This window comes from Canis aureus, chromosome 18, assembly GCF_053574225.1.
Source record: "Canis aureus isolate CA01 chromosome 18, VMU_Caureus_v.1.0, whole genome shotgun sequence".
Taxonomy (NCBI): Eukaryota; Metazoa; Chordata; class Mammalia; order Carnivora; family Canidae; genus Canis; species Canis aureus.
Window position 1 is genome coordinate 18508893 of NC_135628.1, and position 21830 is coordinate 18530722.

Sequence of the window (21830 nt, forward strand, 5' to 3'; positions counted from 1 at the left end):
CCCCTCCCCACAGAGGCATGTGCATACCTGCTTTTTCCTGACTTGGTCCCTGGCCCTGAATTCTGGGTTTGATGAGGTCTATTTTTGTTTTGCCACAGGTCTTCTCTGCATGGATTATGGGGTCTTAAAGTCTTTTCTTGTTGGGCTAGCTGGCCTGGACCTCTGATTCTTGCAGCCCCATGGTGCCCCTCATGGGAATGTGCCACTCCATCTCACCCCTCCATGTCCTTCAACCCTGCCAATTAGTGGACTAATGTGGACTTGCCCCACAGAGGTTTGGTTTTGGAAGGGTGGTCCTGTGTATGTGCGATAATTAACATCTGTACATTGCTATACAGTTTATACTGAGCCTTCCGTGTTCCCATTCAAGGTCACAGTGGATCTTTAGAATCCCTCTGATAGAGAGAGAAGAGCAGATATTCTGTTATTATGCCCATTTCAGACTAGGGAACTAGAACAAAACCAGGATTATACACATTTTACAGATAAGGACGTAGAAAAAACCAGGTATCATGCTTGGTTAATTGGAGTGACCAAAAATCTGTTCCGGTAATACTCAGTCAACTCTTTATGAAGATTTTGAAGTATATAATTCTTCAGGAAAGTACGTTAAGGCAATAATTTTTTTGGGCAGCAATGAAAACTGTGCTCCCATAGATGATTTACCACATATATGAGGTGCACAAGCCTACCTACAGAAAGAGAGCTTCATCTCTTTTTCTGACTGTAGGGCTTATCTTCATTCTTTTTTTTTTTTTTTTTAGATTTTATTTATTTATTCATGAGAGACAGACAGAGAGAGAGAGAGAGAGAGAGACAGAGAGGCAGAGACACAGGCTCCTCTTTCTTCTTTTGGGTAGATACTATCCAACTGTCAAGTCAAGCCACCTGGGAATCATCCTTGATTTTTTTTTTTTTCATCCTTGATTCTTTAATCCAGGCTATAACCAAACCTTTTCAACTCTGCTCTTCAGTAGGACCCAGTTCTAACTGTCTCTGCCTTGTTACCCACCCCGGATGCAGGCTACCTCAACCGTGGTCCTTTAATGACAAGGAGGACACCTAACTGCAACCGCCCTCACTGCCTGCGGCTGCCACATGTTCTCCGATGGATCCACAGTCAGGTAAGTGATCTTTTAAAAATGCAAACTAGATTGTGTCATCTGTCCCTTATAATCCATTAATGCTAGTGCAACGTGGTGCCTGGGATTATACCCCAGGACAGAAAAGGATATTGGTAGAAAACCCATGAAAATCTGAATAACTTCTGAGTTTATTAATAGCAGTATGGCAGCATTGATTTCTTAGTTTTGATAAGAACTGTACTGTGGTTACATAAGATGTTAACACTAGGGGAAACTGAGGAGGACACAGGAACTCTGTAGTATCTTTGTACCTTTTCTGTAAATATAAAACTATTCCAAAATTAAGTTTATTTAAAAAAAATTAGGGGTGCCTGGGTGGCTCAGTTGGTTAAGTGTCCAACTCGATTTTGGGCTCAGATCATGATCTCAGGGTGGTGGGATTGAGCCCCTCACTGGGCTCTGCACTCACTGGGGAGTCTGCTTAAAATTCTCTCCTGTCTGCATATGCTCTCTCTCTCAAATAAATAAATAAATCTTTAAAAAAAAATTAGTGGCACTCATTTCCCTGATGTTAGAGTCCAAAATCCTCAGCGTGAGCAGCTTTCTTTCTCTAGCAAGACTAAATTTATTTAAAAATTAAATAATTCCTCCAGCGAGACAAGCCTCCTCCTTATCTCCAAGTACTCACAGTGTCTGGCCCATTAATAAATGCTTGATAAACATTTGTTGAAAATTAATGAACATTATATTTTTAAAATCAAAAGATTAACTATAAATTTGGGGATTGGTAGATCTTGAGAATGTGTAAGCTAACTGAGGTGGGTTTTTGGTAGGAATCAGTCCGGCCCAGGCAATACGTGAGCTGTTTGGGAATGTGACTGTCCTGTGCTCTCCTTGCCTCCCTCCCTCTGCCCGTCCAGCCTGCTATCCTTGCAATTCAGCACCAGCCCCCTCCCAGCTGTGGAGGTCAGGTGCCCATTTATGTTAATAGGAGAAAGAAAAGGCGTCTCCTCCCATCCTCAGAACTCTCTTCTCCCACCCACTCTGCCCCTGTCTCACTTCCCACAACCCACTTGTAGACAAATAGCAGTACGTTTCTGGAAACAATGCTGCCTCCTTTCAGGTCTTAACTACTAGAGTTATTCCAATGGTAGGAATTTCAAGCCAGGTAAGAGGAGCCATGTCAGGCTACCAGATGGTGGGGGAGATAAGGGTGGGTGAGCAGGCTTCAGACTAAAGCAAGGGAGATGGGATCAGGTGTTGTAATCACATTCGAGAAAAGGAGTCAGGTGACCCTCATTACACATTATAGAACCTTGTTATAATACCCCTTATTATTACTTGAACTTGGATTTAACCTGGGACAAGCCCCTTTCATCTCATGCTCCTGCCTTCTACACCAGGTAATATCTTTTCCCTTTGCTAAGTTATCATTCTTAATAATGATAATAATAAGAAGCAATAACTATACTATTACTATTACTCTAGGTCATCACTTCATCTAAGATGTCACAGCCAGAATATTTTCCAGTTTTTCAGATGAACAAACTCATTCCCAAGGTCATCTGCTGCTGCTAACAGGGAGATCTGGGATTTGAACTCCAGTCTTTCTGGCTGTAAAACTCTTGTTCTGCTCTCTGGCAGAAGACCTAGAGGGATTTCCTTTAAATGCTATTATCTCTTAATGAAAAAAACATAAATGCAGCAGGTCTTACAGACAATGAAGGTGGAGCATTAGAATCCTAATCTCAAGCAGGCTCTCCAGAGGGATGCTGGAGGAGGGCTGGACAGCAAGGTGGGGACTCAGTGGGATGTTTCTGTTTCCTCCTCATGTTTTGGTGATGCTAGAAACTCTCCTGCCAAAACCCATCTGGGAGCAATATTTTAAATATTGTTCCCCCACCCCACCACTCCCCAACACCAATTTTCTTTGCACACTCCAGGATGATAGACAGAAGAATTTAATACATTTAATGCTTTTCCTTCCATTTACACTATCATAAATTACAAAGTATTATTCACTTCACAAAATAAAACCATTTTCAGATAATTTTTTGACAGTATCAAGAAGTACATAAGCTACAACAAACAAATCTGTACAGTTGGGAGGAACAATAATAGCAGGGACCCAGCAGAACCATTTTAACCCCCCCGGTGTGCCAACGAAGTCCATCCGCGTAGCCCTTGGGACTGTCCAGGACAACAATTGCACTGCCCTCCTCATTCCAGCTCATTTATCACACAGTAATTCTCTTCTGGTCACTCAAAAACAAGACTAGTGAGTAAGTACATGGATCATCTTAGACAATCAGAGGAAAAGACATTGTGGTTGGATTTCAGAAAAAAAAATTTAGATTTACAGTTTTTGATGCTTTAAAATTTTACCTATGTTACAAAATATAGAAATCTTGCTGTGAAAAGCTCATGCTAAGATAAATATAACCAAGAAGATGGAACTATCATGATAAAATCATATTAAATTATGATCCATACAGAGCTACTTTTGTCAAGGAGGAACAAATATTTGTAAAAACCAAACTTACTCATTCTTACTTTTAAAAATAGGCTTGTTTATAAAGCAAAAATGGAAAAAAATCAGTAATTTTTCTGCAGATTCACTTTTCCTAAATACAGAAATGTGACAAAAATACAACTTGTCATTAATAGGTGAATTCAGAGTGCTGGACCGAAAAGAACCTAGGGAAAGTGTTAACTTTTTACATGGCCCAGATTTAACCATCCCGCATCATTTTATGTAAAATGACCACATTCTGCATGTTCTGGGATATACACACATGATACGGAGAGACTCTGACCAATGGCAAAACATACTTTGGGATTTCACAAAATGTCTAAGGAAAGAAAATCTGTGGATGTTTCAGACCATCCTACAATTGCTATAAACATATACCGTACGACTGCAAAATGCCAGTGCTCAACAGCAAAACCTATCAAAAGCAGGGACACAGGTGGCCGGTGAACTTTCATTGCAAAGCACTGATAAGGACAGAGGTATGTCAAGATAATACTGCATTCATGGTAAACTTTTTCAGGGATCACAGCAAGAAGCAGGACAAGGTACACAGGGTCATAATCAATGCACTGCATTGAGTTCTATTTGCTGAAATAAAGTAACATTCTTGCAGCTAAAATAAAAATACATTTTACAATATAAGTTTCATTTAACATTTAACATAGAATTGTCTTCTTTCTGTAAGTGGAAAATGTATAACTGTATCAAGTACCTCTATGAATTAAATTCCCTTTAATTACTGATAAGACGGAAGCTTAAAGATCTAGGTTGTTTTTTTTTTTTTAATAAGTTAAAGAAAGATTTATTAATCACTCTTCCAGCAAAACAGGCATATGTAGGAGGCACAGCAGAGACCCAAGAGGAGGCCTTTGGTCACTCTCACCCCTGCTGTTCTTACGTGGAGGAGGCGAGTGTCTATGAGACACAGTAGCCGACTTGACAAATCCACTGTGGTCCTGGAAATTCTCTCATTTGTTTGGAAAATGAATCAAGTGTAAGAAATGTTTTTACTCCTCTAGCCTTATCAACTTAGATGGGGCTGGGGCCATGAGGCTCATTTCCCTGGAGGATTAAAACAAAACATCTTCATTTTCTATTAAAATCTGCACGATCAGCTTTTGGTACCGCATATCATGGAGGGTGGTGAGGGTGCTGTCCTCAGGGGACCTCATCAGTGTGGGCCCAAACACGATCCCCAGATTTTCAGCATTCATGAAATTGTCCTTCTCATTCATAGTCACCCTGCAAAACAGACATATACACAGACACATTACACGGACTTGCAGACAAATTGATATACTGATTATGCACGTATGCTCCCACCAATTTCTCTGGTTTAGTAAGTTGTAAAAGAAGACTAAGAATCAGAACTATAGAAAAGCACTCCGGGGGCAGTGAGGGTGGGGGAGGGCCGGTTAGCTTAGATGGTTAATTGTCTGCCTTTGGCTCAGGTCACGGTCTTGGGATCCTGGGATGGAGCCCCATGCTCCCCACTCAGCGAGGAGCCTGCCTCTCCCTCTCCCGCTCCCCCTGCTTGTGCTCTCTCTCTCTCTGTCAAATAAATTTAAAAAAAATTTTTTTAAGTACTTTTAAAAAGATAATTTTCTGGGGGCACCTGGGTGGCTCAGTCAGTTAAATGCATGGCTCTTGATCTTGGCTTAGGCCATGACCTCCTCCATGATCGTGGGATGGAGCCCCACTTTAGGCTCAGTGAGTCTGCTTGTCCCTCTCCCTCTGTCCCTCCCCCTGCTCACATTCTCACATGCTCTCTTCTTTCTAAAATAAATAATGTTTTTTTTTAAAAGGTGACTTTATTTTTCTTAGATTATTGACATTGCATTTAGGCAGTGGAAATGAATTACTTAGTGAATCTGGTGTAGACACATATTTAAAATTAGAAACTCAGGGACAACTTGGGTGGCTCAGTTGGTTAAGTGTCTGCCTGGGGCTTAGGTCATGATCCCGGGGTCCTGGGATTGAGCCCTGTATTGAGCTCCCCTCTCCTCTGTACCTTCTCCCTACTTGTGCTCTCCCTCTCTATCTCTCTCTCTTTCAAATAAATAACATTTTTAAAATATATGTAAAAAGAGAAAATCAGTCCTTCTTACTACAGAAATGTGGAACTGTGATTAGGGGAATATTGGTTGGAAGGGGCAGCAGATTCTTAGCTGACCCATAGTGCAGAGGGATTTTAGTCTAAGCTTGTGTGGAAGTCTTCTCTTTCCCATAGCTTCTTCCTACTGGTCTGCATGCTCACAAGCAGGGAAGCTGATTGCAGACTCCTGGTCTGCTGGCAGCTCAGCGTCCAAGGAGCAAGGTTACTGTAGGATGGGGCTGCCATGAGTGTAGGAATAGCCAGACCATTATCACGGGACAGGGGAATGGCTGGAATGTGGCCAAACAGGAAAGCAGTTGGACATTATTTCTAGTTCCCACAGGATGAGGTCTGGAGCAGTAATTATTGTTGGAATTGAAAATCATCATTTCAACATCCAGATGAGAACAGCAAAGCCTTTAAGAATAAAAGTCAAACTCCAGAGTTGGCTTAATACCTTCCTAGTGGGATAAAATTACAGTCTCCTAGATTCTTAAGGAATTGAGGTTTTTTGGATATTTGTAATAGATCTAAAGGACTATAGGTTCTCTGTAGCAGGGAAAAATATAATTAAAACATGTTTAGATTCTATAAAGAAGGCCATCGCTTTGTTTCTATTTTCTTGGAGCTAATTAAGATCGGCTACTTAGTATTCTTTTAGGAATTCAGCTTGCATTATTTTCATGTTGCAAAGCTAAGGAGGTAGGAAAAAGGAACATTCTTCACAAAGAGTTCACATCTTCCCGTTAAGTTAGGCACCATGCCTGGCCAAACAAGATGGATAGCAAACCCTCCATGATAAAAATACTAAATTATTGGCATTAAAGTATCAACTGGGACATATCAGCATTTTCCCTAATAATGATACTTTGCCTTCCAAACAATAATAATTAGAACTAATTTCTTTCTAAAGAAATAATTTATAGCTAATTAAAAGCCAGGCTAGCATTCATAGTCTGTTACTTATCCAAAAATTACTCAAACTCTTAAATTCAATAAATTAATCAAAATGGAAACTCTCTGAGCTAAATGTTATTGTGACTCTGATCACCATGAATAAAAGCAACAATATATGTTTTATAAAGGAAAAAAAAAACCAAAAACTTTAACACCTAGTGTTTATACAGTATTATCAACTTGCTTCCTTTCACTTATTGAATGGATCTGTAAATTAGTCAGTGCAGACAATTTTTGGTTCATTTTTCTAAGAATGGGCCACTGCTATGTGTCTTCTAAAAACATAGAGGAAAGCACACAGAAATGCCCTGAGCTCTCCAATATCTCAAAGACCAACTCACTGACCTCATTATATATGAGCAGTGAAGGAAAGAGATCCACAGTTGGGGTAAAAGAGTTTGGAACCAGAGGCTCTAGTGTCCTGTAAATACCCAAACATCTCCACCTGATAAGATAGTGGATAGCTAGCTCTCCATGGTAGATACTTTCTGAGATGGCTCACAGTAATTCCTGCTTCCTGCAATTCATACTCTTATATAAACCCTTCCCCGAGCACATGGGCCAGACAGTAGTGACTTACTTCTAACTAGCAGAATATAGCAAAAGCAGCTGGATATCACTTCTGAGATTGGGTTACAGAAAGACTGTATCTTTTGTCTTGGGTGTTCTTGCTTATTGGCTCTGAGGAAAGCCAGCTGCCATTTTCTGAACTGCCCATGGGGAGACCCACATGGCAGTGAACTGAGGGCGGCCTCTAGCAAAGAGTCAGCAAGAAAATGAGGCCTCCAGTCACACAGCTTCTGAGGAACTGAATCCAGCCAGCCACCTCATGAGTGAACTTGGAAGAGCATTGTCCACTAGTTGAGGGAGAAGGAGAAGCAGACTCTAGGCTGACCCAAGACCCTGAGGTCATGACCTGAGCCAAAGGCAGACACTTAACCATCTGAGCCACCCAGGTGCCCCCTAGTAGAGCCTTTACATGAGATTGCAGCCTGGCTGTCCGTTCAGCCCTAGCCTCATTATAGGCCTTGAGCCAGAGGCAGCCAGTTAAGCCACACCTGGGTTCCTGATCACAGAGACTATGAGATAACAAATATTTATTGTTTTAAGCCTCCAACTTTTGGGACAATTTCTTACTTGGTGGTAGGTCACCAATACAGCGGGAAAACCAAGGGATTAGAATGGGAATGTGCTTGCCCGGAAGAAGGCAGGTTCAGGAGTCTGGAACTAGAATGAGCTGAAAGAGGAAGATCGAACACAGAATATGGGGCTTGTGTGGGAGGCAGATGCAGATACGGAGGCAGCGTAGATGAATGGTTAAGGCAGAGCATGGGCTCTCGACTGGACTGCCTGGACTTCAATCCTGGCTTCACTTTACCTCTTTTCCCATCAGTTATTTTACTTCCTTAAACGTCAGCAATCTCATCCGTCACATGAGGCCCCTAACAATACCCACCTCACAGACACAACACATAGAGTTGTGTGGTGCACCTGCTGGCACAGAGCGAGTGTTCTAGCAGTTATGAATGGGGCAGGCCATGCAAAGGCAGCATAGTTCACTCTAAAGGAGAGTCTGTCCTCTCAGTGGGTGGGGGGGGGGGGGAGGGTTGTGAACTCTTCCCTAATGCAGTCAGTCCCAGGCAGACGCGGTTGACAGAAGATGTGTCAAGGAGGTGTGAGCTTACTTCTTGAGGTGGATCATCAGGTATCGGAGGGTCTCATAGTGGGCAGGGGGCAGCAGCATCAGCACGTCATGGACGGCTTCCAGCCTCTCATCTGCGTTGGAGATTTCTGTAGGAATACACATAAGGAGTTGACACAGGGCTGCCACATTCAAGTTTTCAGTGAAGTAACAAGAAATTTGGTTTGTTCTGGTTACAGATGGAGGGGAAGTCTTAATAAGTTCATGCAATTTTGGGTAACATTTCGTTTAAACTAGTCCATCCATTTGTGTCTTGCCTTATTCCAGAAATGATTGGGGTTGGAAACCACACATGTATTGAACGTCCGCTGGGTGGATGATGGGAGGGTGGGCATAGTCCTTGTCACCCCCCCCGCCCTCCCCCCCACCAGGACTCTGCAGCCCTGTAGATGTTTACCAGTGGCACAAACTGCTTTGCCCATCTTCTGAATGCTGGACTTGCTAGAGATCTCGCTATCACGAGCTTTAAACTAAATCACACTTGGTAGCATTCTCTGGAAGTTGTGTGACTGGAAGGCTCCGTAACTGAACACACTCTACAACACAAGGGCTCTGGCCCATGAGCCTACCAACTCAGCTTGCGTTAATGGCACTTCTCACCAAAGTGCTGAACCCCGCTAACAGTCCAGGTTAGGAAGTAGATACTAAGCATATTCAAAGGGAGGAAACATGCATGCTTCTGCTTTTTAGGTCTCTGATAGGTATTGGCAGCCATTCAAAGAAAGTTCTCCTGCTGTTCCTCCTGGGGCACAGGAGACCCAGCTGCCAGAACCTTCTTCACCTAGGACCACCAGGACCCAGGAAAGAATGCTCTTACCAGGAAGTGGGGCCATACCTCATCAGGAGAGTGCATCTTGCACTAATCCCATCTGGCCCACATTTATCCTCATCAGGCATCTTATTATATTTACCTTCAATGATATTTTTCATAAAAAATTCCTCAAAGTGTGTTTGATTTCTGTGTCATGCATTCTAGCATCTGACTCTCCCTTTCCTTCCCATGTTCCTGGGCAAAGTGCAACACCACTTCCCACCCTCTGACCCCTTACCTCCCATCCCAATATGGTCCTTTCTCCTGACAGCAGTCAACCCAAGTGCCAAATACTGAATGAGCGACCATGGTCTGAAAGAAGACCAGCAATGATGATGTTCTGTCCCCGGCCCTATGAGCTCAGCTCTCCGAGACTAGCTTTCCTGCCCTGTGAAATGGGATTACAATATTTGCCCCCTAGGTAGATGAGAAGCTTAATCTAGAGGATATAATTGAGAGGTCCTGGATAGTACTTGACACAGTAATACCAGTTTTGAACATCGGTGGGCAAATCTTGGGGTATAGTTTAATCGATTACCAATGAGTGTGCTTAATGGATGAAAGTAGCCAATCTATTTGGTCCTCATTGAAGAATATCTGATTTTTTTTTCCTATAGAAACATTTTTGCTTTGACATATAACTGAGTATCCCCGACCGTGCCAGTTCCCAGCATGGAAGGGACAAAGGGGAGAGAGAACTGCCCAGTGCCCAGCTTTGGCCGAGTGGAGTCGGCTTGGTACTGGCTCAACTCAGCCGGTGGACTCTGACTGATTTTCACTTAGCTGTACCATTGTGCCCTTGCTTGGCAAAGCCAGTGCCCATGGAATGAATGAAACAGTTCTGAGTTTAATTTTCTTGAAGTTAAAAGCATTATACTTAACAGTTTGGTACAAATAAAAAATTAGTTCTCAGTACTTACTTGCTGCCTCAATAAATTTGGGATAGGTGTCATAGGTGATAACAGGAATGGGTAAGTCTCTGAAGTATAGTTTAAGGGCTCCAGTGATGATGTTTATGTCTGGGTAGATGTTGGCAGATATATCTGCCTTTTCACCATCTGAAAAACAATCAATGATCCAATTCCTAATTAGGACCTATTTCGCCAAGTGAAAGCATGCCCAGGAAGAAAGAAAAAAAGATCCTACAGTGGATGCTATGTGCCCGGACAAGTCCCAACTGACTCCTCTCGCTTCTAATAACACCGGCGTGTGGGAAGTAACAAAAAGAAGTTTGGGGAGAGTGATTTTGGGTCCGAGGGTAAGCGAAGCCAAAAAGGGTGTGAAATCGACTTCTTATAGTTCTTTGGGGGCTCAGCCTCTGGTAATTTGCTGGGCAGAAACTTAGCATAGTAAATTTTATGTTTGAGACAGAAACGTTCATAAGAGAATAACAATCTAATGTGAAATAATAATAAAAAAATCAAGCTTTTATATAGCTGCACCAGTATTTTTTGGATTTGGATTTGAAGATCACATACACAACATAACTGCCAATGTCTTCAGTTTCTCTTGTCTCTTGCAGGCTCGCTGACGTTTTACTTTTATCCTGGTTCTTTCTCTTCTATCCCTAAGGCTTTAATCTGGGAAACTCTGACCTTCCCTCAGGTATGGGTAACGTTGTATTCTAACCATGTTTGCAGTCATTCTGAAGACATTCTTTGACTTTTTGTTTTACCATTAGTAAAAATCAGTCCAACTAACTGTCACAGACTCAATTTTTTGGATACGATAGTTTCAATCATATTGAGATGGTTAGCATTTTCTTTGACATAGAGAATTGAAATAAAGTACAAATGTCTTAGCAAATTTGGTTCTAAGGATAAAAAAAAAAAGCTGGTGTACAGAAAACATTGAGTGCGGTAGATGGGTTATCCGATCCCATTATTTACATATTTAACAAATATCTATTGAGACTGGACCGTGTGCCAGGCACTGTTAAGCTCTGAGGAATCAGAGAAGAAAAGATATATTCCCTTCAAATGGCTCTAGTCTGTCTAGGAGTCAGGCATGCAACTCCACGGTTACAAGGAAATGGGATGCTTGCTAGGCTGGAGATATGTGAAAACATAGGGGCTGGAAGTGGACAGAGGAAAGGGCAATGGGACTCTTAGGTCAGCTTGAGGTGCTCAGGGAGGATTCAGAAAAGAGGAAAGACTTGAGTGGACACCTGATCCATAGGTAAGTGTTTGCCAGGGATGTGAACACTTTCTAGATGGACAGTCCAATGTGAGCCAAAGTAGTTGTTCATGAAAACAGGTAAGGTGTATTTCAGTATAGCTGGGGCATAAAGTATACAAGGGCAGAGAAACTGGCCATGAGCCTGAAAAGATAGGGTGGCCAGATCATCAGAGACCTGTCTACTGTTCTACAGAGTGAAAGTTCTTATTTTTCTCTTAAAATTTTTTTCTTTTTATTTTAATAAATTTATTTTTTATTGGTGTTCAATTTACCAACATACAGAATAACACCCAGTGCTCATCCCGTCAAGTGCCCCCCTCAGTGCCCGTCACCCATTCACCCCCACCCCCCGCCCTCCTCCCCTTCCACCACCCCTAGTTCGTTTCCCAGAGTTAGGAGTCTTTATGTTCTGTCTCCCTTTCTGATATTTCCCACACATTTCTTCTCCCTTCCCTTATATTCCCTTTCACTATTATTTATATTCTCCAAATGAATGAGAACATACACTGTCCTTCTCCGATTGACTTGTTCACAGAGTGAAAGTTCTAATTAGTAGGCTAGGGGTTATATCCCTTGATTGGCTTTACTACAATTATTTGGACTACTCAGTAGAAATATAGAATAGAAACACTAATTTGGAAAGATATATGCACCCCCATGTTCACTGCAGCATTATTCACAAAAGCCAAGATATGGAAGCAATCTAATTGTTCACTGATGGATGAATATAGAAAAGATGCGGTGTATAAATGATGAAATACTATTCAGCCATAAGAAAAAGAGAAATCTTGCCTTTTGTGGCAACATGGATGGACTTTGAGGGGATTATGCTAAATGAAAGAAGTCAGACAGAGAAAAGACAAATACTGTATGAGCTCTCTTATAGGAATCTAAAACAAAACAAAACAAAATCAAGCTCATACATACAAAGAACAGATTGGTGGTTGCAGGAGACAAGCTGTGAGGGGTGGGAGAAATGGGTGAACTGATTTTTTAAAAAAATAAATTGAATAAAAATTAACTAATAAGGAAATACAGATTCTTGAGCTCAGCTTTCGGAATGAGTCCCCTGGCAATCTGTATTTTTTAACGAGCTCCCAAGTTCTTTGACCTAAGAGATAGTATGGCCTAGAGAGCATCTTTAAAAATAAATAAATAACAAAAGGTGTTACCTTCTAAACTTCCACTGGCTTCCCTTATTTCAGTGCTGGGCATACTGCCATCCTATGCTGTTTTATTTGGAGTTTTGAGAGAAGGAAAAGAGTCACAGAGATCCATGGTTGGGGGTGTAAGGACAATCTGGTGCCACGTGGACTGACCATAAATGTTTGGCCACCAAATCAAGAATCATAAGGGCACCAAATGCTGGCTGCCCATCCAAGAAGTATTTTAATACAATTTTTAAAAGATTTTTAAAAATTTATTTATACATGAAAGACACACACACACACAGAGAGACAGAGAGAGAGAGAGAGAGAGGCAGAGACACAAGCAGAGGGGAGAAGCAGGCTCCATGCAGGGAGCCCAATGGAGGACTCAATCCTGGGACCGCGGGATCACTCCCTGGGCCAAAGGCAGGCACTTAACTGCTGAACCACCCAGGGATCCCATATTTTAAACTCACATTTCCATCTGGTCCCTGGTCTAAAACTTTTAAGGAGACACTTATTCCTTGGCTTCCTGAGGAGTAGCTCTCAGTAGCTCTGAAACCCATCTGCACTATGAATAAAGTCTGGTTCCAAGAGAAAGGGTGCTAAGGATAGGTTACCCAGCATTCAGAAAAGCACAAGCCCACCTCTGTCAAATGCCATCTTGACATCTTCGATGTGTTCAGTGAACCCAGAGACTCTGTAAAGGCCTTCTGACTTCAATCCTGTTGATAAAAAGAGACTTTAGTTCCCTGAAACATCTACAAATGACTCTAATTCCATATTTACATTGTACAGTATCGGGAAATGAGCAAATGAGAGTCAGGGCTCTTGTATATTATACACAATCATGTCAGAAGTGGACTTGTCCATCTCAGTTTCCAGGCAAGTCTGTCTGGATATGCTTGTGGTGCAGTAGAGACCTCAGGGCTCTGGTCTTCTTCCTGCCTGGCTTCGCAAACTAGATGCCTGTTTAAGATTCTCATCAACCATGGTCTCCTGCTTCCTCATTCATCAGGCTGCTGGATTAGATTTCACTGCTCCAGGCATCAACCTGCTTCCTCCCCAGCATCATCTTATCCCATGTGCATGCAGGGCTGTGCTAGGAACACATACATACGTGGATGCTTGCATACTATCTTGATTTTATTGAAACAATCTAAATTTTATAGCCTTTTGTGTTTATGTTTAATTATAATTATGATAATATGTTCAATGTTTAACTCAATACGATTGATTTAATTATTATACCTTCAAATAAATGATCATACAGATAGAGAAAAATAAAATTTTAGTGATGATTCCGGAAACCTGACCACTGTATACTTAGGCTGAGACAGAAATGTTGTTTCTGCTCCTAGATCTTATTGATTTATTAAGATATGTCCTAAGGCCTAGCCAGGTCCCAAAAGCATCAGAAGGGATAGAGGGCCAGATTTCAGACCTAGCAGGTCAGAAGCCAGGTACTATCAAACTCCAGATACAGCAAGAACAAGCAAACAAATAGTTGATAGAGCTGGTGCGGTATACACTTGTCAAGCTCTTAACAACATACTTTTCTGTTCTTCATTAGGGCAGCATGGATCAGGGGTATGCTATCTGCCATCTATAAGGGTCTACATCAGAGAACAACTGCACAGCATCAACCCTGCTGCTCTTCCTCCTGGGACTGTAAGAGACCTTCCCTGACCTTGGCTCAATCTCCCACTGAGCCCCACTCACTCTCAGAACAGTTGCCCAGGCTGCCAATACTGATCAATTGGCTGGCTGGCCCACAAGAGACCTGGAGTCATCCTCTTCTAGTTGGCAGTACATGTAAGTGTGCCTCAGTACATGTAATGCGTGTATGCAACATGGGTGAGGATGCCATGGCACATGGGAGCACAGTACTGTGAACACTAATCCTTGACTGTTTGTGGGTGGAAGATTCTGTGGGGAAGGTCTTACAGAAGAGCCAATCTTTCAAGGAAGTCATGAAAGATGGACTAGAGTTTGCCAGAGTAGCAGAGGCTTCCAGCTCTCCTTGTAATATCAACTCTCCTCTTCCTCAGCTGCAATGGAACCTTCGATTAGTAGAACAACATCCATGGCGATGGCCAGTAAATTCTGGCTAATGGAAAGAGAGCAGAAGTGATGTATATAGCGCCATGATTGTGGACTTGGAGAGAAAGAGCTTGCCTTTCTGCCCTTGGTTGGAATGCAGAGGAGAAGGTGGTAACCACTTGGGACCATGCATATGAAAGCAGCTCACGAGGATGGCAGGCAACAAGTTGCCGGGCCTGGGATCCTGCCCCTGGGGTGCTGCTCACCTAGCCCTAGACTGCTCCCAGTGTCTGGATTGTTACTGGAGAGAGAAACAAATTTCTATCTTGTTACAGACACTAAGGTTTGGGGTCTTTGTGATAGCACTGAGACACATGGGTGAAGTAAGGTGGTAGACAGACACATTTGGAGGTGGAGTTAGGATAGGTGGCCATTCCAAGAAAAGGCAAAAGGAAGAACATAGTTTGAGTCCTCTATGCTGGGCCCTGTGCTAGGTCATTTATATGGCTCAACTCATTTCAACTCTCACAGTCAGCTTATGACTGATTCCATTCACTTTATGGGTGAGAAAACATATTCAAATGGGGCAGGTAACTTGGCCAAGGTCATGCCACAGTGAGTGTGAGACAGGGCTGGGAATCTAACTCCACGTCCGTGATCTTTTCGTCCTGCCACATCATGCAGAAACAAATGGCCATGAAAGAGCATTTGCAGAACAATAAGGAATTTGCCATGGATGGAAGTGAGGTAAGACTTTGGCAGGGGTGGCAATGAGGCTGAGGATGGGAGTCATGTGAATTTCTTCCAGCCCATTCTCTGATTCTGCTCACATGCGCAGGATGCTAATGCCTGCAGCTCCAATCCCCTTGCTTTCAGTCCCCTGGCATAAATTCCTGATCTGTGCCATTCTAGCTCTTGTTCCAGGCATGCTTCATGCCGTGCTCCCCACGGACACATAAGATGTCAGACACGGTGGTAACTCTGCCTGAGTTATCTATCAGTCGCCTCTGATGAGGATCATTATGAGATGATCCCAGCTTCTCCAGAGAAGCTGGGGTCCTGAGTTGAGGCTCCAGGGAGGCTGATCACCTGACCCCCAATTGCAGAGCCCTCTCAACGATAGGAGCCAGGGATACTCCCCCAGCATCTCACCCAGGGTCAGGGCACCCCGTCTCAACTCTTACTCAGCCCAGCCCCTGCAGCAATACCTTCACCAGATCCCAAAGCACCCACTAAGCTCTGACAGGCACAGCAGTCAAAAGGCAGCAGGCACTTCTTACAATCTGAGATTAAATGAGCAAATCTGAAGGGGACAGAATAGCTCTGGTTTTCATCCTGCATGGGAAAGGGATTTTTCCTGTCTCTAAAAGGCTTGGGATAACAAGCTTATAATGTCCTCTTTTGTCTTCTTTTGGAAAGAATGTAGTAGTTAGCCAATGCATAAATATCTGTAGAATACATTACACCAGTTTGGACACAATAATGGATACCAACTATAGCAGAGTACCTACATGGCAAAAATGTTAAAGCCTCTGGGCTTTATACATGGTCCAATTATCCAAGTTATATCCAGCAATCCAAGTTCTCCCCAACCAGGCTCAACCCACCATATCACTGAACATTTTGATACCGAGGAGTAGCCAAACAAAACATAGATAAAGGAAGGGTGACTCAAGCATACTATAGAGAACCTTTTCATTGAAATGTTTCTATTTTCTGTGCCTTCTTCTTTTTTAAAATATTTATTTATTGGGGCACCTGGGTGGCTCAGTTGGTTGAGCTGCCAACTCTTGATTTCGGCTCAGGTCAAGGACTTGGGATCCTAGGGTCAAGCCCTGCATCAGGCTCCGTGGTCAGCATGGGGTCTGCCTCAGGATTCTTTCTCTCCCTCTGCCCCTCCACCTGCTTGTTTGCTCTCTCTCCCTCTCTCAAACGAATAAATAGATCTTTTAAAAAAAGAGAGAGCACGTGGAGGGGAGGGACAGAGGGAGAGTGAGAGAGAGAAGCTTAAGAAGACTCCCTGCTGAGTGGAACCTGCTGTGGGTGGGGCTTGATCCCCAGACCACGAGATCACCTCCCGAGCTGAAATCAAGTCAGATGTCTAACTGACTGAGACACCCAGGTGCCCTTCCTCAGTGGCTTCTTTATTTTTCATTGCATAGATCTTTTTACTCTTTTAACTCTCTTCTTTGAAATAAACAGAACCAATACTGGCAGTGAATTTCTCTATGGTATAAAATGTATCTGTTGATCAACAGTTTATCTCCTTATTTAGTGGGATGACTTTTTAAGACTCAATTCAAATCTTACTTCTGCCATAAACCATTCCTGAATTGTCCTCAAATAACACTGAAATGTCTTCCTCTATGACTCCATGGTGTTTTGGATACACACACCCATAACATTTATTTATTGACCCCTCTGATTCTGCATATTACAATATGAATTTCTGGAAGGTGAGAACTGTGACTTTTATATTCTCAATATGTAGCACATAATAAATGCTTAGCAAACATGGGTTGAATACCGACATGCAAGGTTTAGGTACAAAACAGAAACTGATGTAATGGCTAGATTCAGCTTATTTCTGTGTGTATGCATGTGTGTGTGTGTGTGTATGCTGGGTCAGAATGTCTCCCCAACATCGATAGTGGAGAGAGAGTCGATTTAACAATTATAAAAAAGTCTCCTTGACAACAGTAAAAACAAACAGTGAAAACAAAATCACTATAAGTATAGAGTCTTTTCCAAACCTCTTGCTTCAATTTCCCGTATGCATATGTCTACCACCATGGGTCTCTGAGTATTGTGAGCCTTCACAAGTGTTGTGAGGTCACAACAGTACACCTTCTTAATCCTCTTGAGATCAGGTTGACAGTCGTTGGGAACGTGCTTGGAACACTGTTTGTGTACATTCAATCCACAGTCTGTAAACAAAGAAGCCACATTAGCCTTGCCCGGACCTTTGGTCAAAGCCCAACACAAATGATAGGTTACCAAAAATAAAACTGAAAACACCCAAGGGTTTGCTGTATCTTTCTGGAACACCTATCCCATGTAGAGGTGATACTCTCCATGAGATCCATCTTTACTCAGAAAACTTAAATAATTCCATTTTTCTCAGTTTTTTCTGTTGCTGGACCATAATAATAGAAAAAATAATAGAACATTTCACTGAGATCGTTTTGGTAATCAGCTAGGTTATCTGTATGTTTTTTTCCCCTCTTTTCAGACTGGAAACTTTGGGTCCACATATTTGGGTACTTAGGACTTCTGCTAGGTTGTTTTCCTGAAGTCTTAGATTTTCCTTTTGTGGAAGACATGATAACTCTCTCTGTAGGAATCTTTAATCTTTGGTCTGAGGGACCCATGACCATTGGCATCTCCTTCCCATTTCCTGAAGAGTTGCCCATAATTTCTAGTACCTTCCCTTTGTTGGGCAGTTTGGTTTGGCCATTTTTCTTTCTACTTGCCTTATTTTGACACCTGTGAGTGGAAATAATGTCTAACTAGACACCAGTGGGAGTACCTGAGAGTTTACAATTCAGAACAATGCCACATAACGTGATGATTAGAGTAATTATTTATAAAGCTCATATCAAGATCCAAAGCTAAAAAGGTACTTTAGTTCAATGAACACATTAAAAACCTTGTTAGCAGTTGGTATCCACTGACAGAATTTCTCTAATAATGACAAGACACAGTCTACAGTCTGGAAAATAAAAATTTAATGCTGAAGTTGTTCAAAGTTGATGTGCTGTCAATTCAAAACATATATACATATTACATACATATAATAATGAATATTGTCACCAGCTATTTAACAAAAAAGCACTTAACCATCCATACCAAGGATTCGAGAAAATCTAAACTTTCATAAAATCATCAAAAAATTTTTTGCAAAATCATTACATGGTTTTCATGTAATTTTTAGGCTGAGTTCTGTCCACCCTCCTTTCAAAGGAAAAACCAGTTCTAAATCATCTTGGTTTTATCAACATGAGAAATTCAACACAGCTCAAGTAAACTTCAACGGTATTTTGATAGATCTATTTGTATATGTAAATTTGGGCAAAGTGAACCAAATAGAACTGGTTTGGTTTCTTGTTTGGATTCTCTTTTATAAAATAGGGATGATATTAGCATCTACTGCTAGGATTATTATAAGGATCAACTGAATTAATCTGTGTAAACTCTGAAGTGCAGTGAACATTACCTGCTAAGAGTTAAATAAAAAAAAAAAAGCAAATTTGTGAGAAAATATAAGGATACCTGACCAGCTCTTCTTGTTATTTCCTTAGTAAGTTTTATTAAGTGTCATTGAAGACAAATTTTTAAAGTTGTGATAAAAGATACCTAACATGAATTTCACCATTTTAACCATTTCTGGGTGTACAGTTCAAGAGGCATTAAGTACCTTCACGTTGTGTGCAACTGTCACCACCATCCATCTCCAGAACCATCAGCTTCCAAAACTGAAACTCTACTCGTTAAACAGTAACTCCCCAGACCCTCCTTCCCCTGGCAACCACATTCTACTTTCCATTTCTATGAATTTGATTACTGGAAAGTGAAAATCATATAAGTGGAATCATTAGCATTTGTCCTTTTGTGACTGGCTTATTTTGCTTAGCAGGATGTCCTTAAGGTTCGTTAGTATTACAAGATATGACAGGATTTCCTTCCTTTTTAAGGCTGGATGATACCCCATGGTATTGACATAGCACATTTTGTTTTATCTATTGATGGATACTTGGGTTGCTTCTACCTTTTGGCTACTGTGAATAGTGCTGTTATAAACACAGGTGGACAAATACCTGTTTGAGTGCCTGCTTTCAGTTTTTTTGGATAGAGACTCAGAAGTGGAATTGCTGGATTATGTGATGATTCTATTTTTAATTTCCATATAAACTCCATTTTAAGATCTGAAGCAGCAGCATTTTTTGTTAGAGTTGTAATGACATTTTGTTAAAATTAATGTGTTTTACAATATATAAAAATATTCAGTATTTGCAAACTACTATAACTCCATATGCTATAAATAAAGTCTAGTTCATTTTAAAAAATACTTAAAATATGGAAAACAATGATCAGGTTTTGATTTTCCTGCTGCTCAGAGGAAATTGTGAGGCCAAACAGTGGCCACTAGAGAATATTAACATTATAACCTCAGAATATGTTTAATTAAAAAAAAAAAAAACAGAAAAAACAAACCCTTTTTATCCCAGAGAAGGTTGCTATTCACAGCTAATCCAAATTCTAGAGTTTTGTTCTCATAATATTGTCTTTGGACCAATTTGCTGCTCAATTTGGTTAATATCCGCAATGAGAATATTTCTGGTAGGTATAATCTGGACAGCCTGAATTAATTACCACTGGGTGATTCAGATGGTCTACCATTTTAATCAGTGGTTGAGCTGTGAGATGCTTTGTAACTCCCAGGTGAGTAAGTCTTTTGTATTCATTGGGGTATCTGGAACATTCCTAGAGAGGCTGTCTCTGAGCCTGTTTGCTGCTTGTCTCATCTGTGATGGGGGCAGGTAGCGGTAAATCACATACACAACCAATACTTGAACCTCCAGGTACCACTACCGGTTGTATCTACACAGTAGAAGCTAAGGTGGCTTCTTCTGAGCAGAGAAAGTATTTAAGATCTCACAGTCCTTTGAGCCAAAATGGGCAGTATGGTAAAATAGATTATCTTAACGTAGTATCATTAGCTTATTTTATTTTAAATGCTCTGTAAGAATTTTTTAAAAAAATCATTCCCTAGCAAGGAAGAAATCAATCATGGTGTTGGTGGAAACCCAATCAGTATAGCACAGGAGGCTATTCTTGCTCCTGGCCAGGACTGCTTGCCAGAAAAAGTGTGGTGAGATGAATTAGGAAGCCACACTTGTTACACACTAGTTTGGCAATTCTTTGCTCTTTTGTTAGCTGTATTTTAATAAGATGTGTTATGTGCCATTAACACTGGGTGTGTGTGCCCAGTTCTAGGTGGAAAAACACCCAGGGTTTCAAAATGCTTTGAAAATATGTGATATCCAATCAAGGTCTTTAGTTGCACAGCTAATCTGATAGCAGAGAAATTCTGAGCATGGGTTCTGGAGCTGAATAAATTTTCCACCACTTACTATGTGGCCAAGAGCAATTAACAACTACCTTTAAGCCTCAGTTTCTTCATCTGTTCAGTGGGGAGAATAATTGTACCTCTTTAAGGTCTGTTGGTGAGGCTAAATGGCATGATAAATAGAAAGTGCTCAACTCAATGCCTGGTGTGTGGCAACGGTTCGCCAGTATTTCTGTTTTCATGTCTTGCCTTTTGTAATAAAGTAGGGATGGGAAAGAAATGTGGTTTTTCTATCTTTGCCATTCCATTGGAATTGATTTATTTTTCTTTTAAGGACTGCTGCCTATTTTGGGTGGCAGGTAGGTTCATAAGGCAATGTACTTGCTTGGATGTTTTTCTTTTATTGCATAAACATGATATTCCCTTTTTGTTTCAGCAGACACCTAGAACAGTTCTCCATTAAGCACAGAGATGACTTGAACCTTCCAGAAAGCCAGACTTTTGAATAATCTGGATCTGTTTCCCACCTCTGGAGAAATGATCTCCAGCTCAACATTATGTCACTTGATATAATTAGAAAAGGATGAAGAAAGTTCTGTGTCTACCTGAGCACCGAACCCCTTGGGCAATGAGCCCCCACATGAAGTTGGCACAGTATTCACACCAGTGCGGGCCTCGGAATGTATGGACCTGTGATTCAAAAAGAAGAAAAATGTCAGAAAATTCACTTATTTGAAGGCAGGTGGCCTTGGACATGAAACACATAGATGACATCAAGAAACAAGGACTTCAGTGGGAGTGAGATCCCTCACTGGGCCTTTTTTTTTTTTCCAGTGAGGTGGAGTTACAAACAGACCTGAGAAAACAGAGATATCCTTTGATCTCTGAAAATCCTCCACCGATCCACCATGCCTCAGGCCAGAATCAGAAAGGAATGTGGAGCAACAGTAAGATTATAGGGCCATGCCATCAGCTAAGGAATGAGACTCTCACCACCCCAAACAAAGCACTGTGTGGATAAACCCAAGATAGCCCAGGCCGGTCACCATAACCTGCGTTTAACTCAGCAAGTTCTGGAAGGCAGAACTCAATTACTGTATCCTTTTGACCAAAGTTGCTCCCTGTGTAGAAGATCAGACAGGTATAAATAAGATATGATTATGGGAAAATTAGAAGGTTCCAAGGCTTTGAATCACTTCCAAAAAAGA

General features: G+C 41.5%; 1 protein-coding gene and 1 long non-coding RNA gene across 7 annotated transcripts in view; one reads left to right on the top strand and one right to left on the bottom strand.

The window, feature by feature from the left end:
• Positions 1-21830, top strand: part of LOC144288665 (uncharacterized) — a 55132-nt gene that overhangs the window by 29931 nt on the left and 3371 nt on the right. For 2 of the 4 annotated variants that reach the window (XR_013356622.1, XR_013356619.1), the window contains exons 3-7: positions 1024-1124; positions 10276-10441; positions 10706-10788; positions 14083-14324; positions 21059-21718. This is a non-coding gene — a long non-coding RNA (uncharacterized LOC144288665). The remainder of the gene's footprint in view (positions 1-1023; positions 1125-10275; positions 10442-10705; positions 10789-14082; positions 14325-21058; positions 21719-21830) is intronic. The other 2 variants (XR_013356620.1, XR_013356621.1) reach the window with 2 other exon arrangements.
• CHN2 (chimerin 2) overlaps positions 3031-21830 on the bottom strand; it is a 296328-nt gene continuing 277528 nt past the window's right edge. For all 3 annotated transcript variants that reach the window (XM_077856373.1, XM_077856374.1, XM_077856375.1), the window contains 6 exons: positions 21228-21312; positions 17306-17479; positions 13157-13234; positions 10104-10241; positions 8356-8461; positions 3031-4860 (listed from right to left, as the gene is read on the bottom strand). In XM_077856373.1, coding sequence (XP_077712499.1) covers positions 4689-4860; positions 8356-8461; positions 10104-10241; positions 13157-13234; positions 17306-17479; positions 21228-21312 — 753 coding nt within the window. In that variant the 3' untranslated portion in view covers positions 3031-4688. The remainder of the gene's footprint in view (positions 4861-8355; positions 8462-10103; positions 10242-13156; positions 13235-17305; positions 17480-21227; positions 21313-21830) is intronic.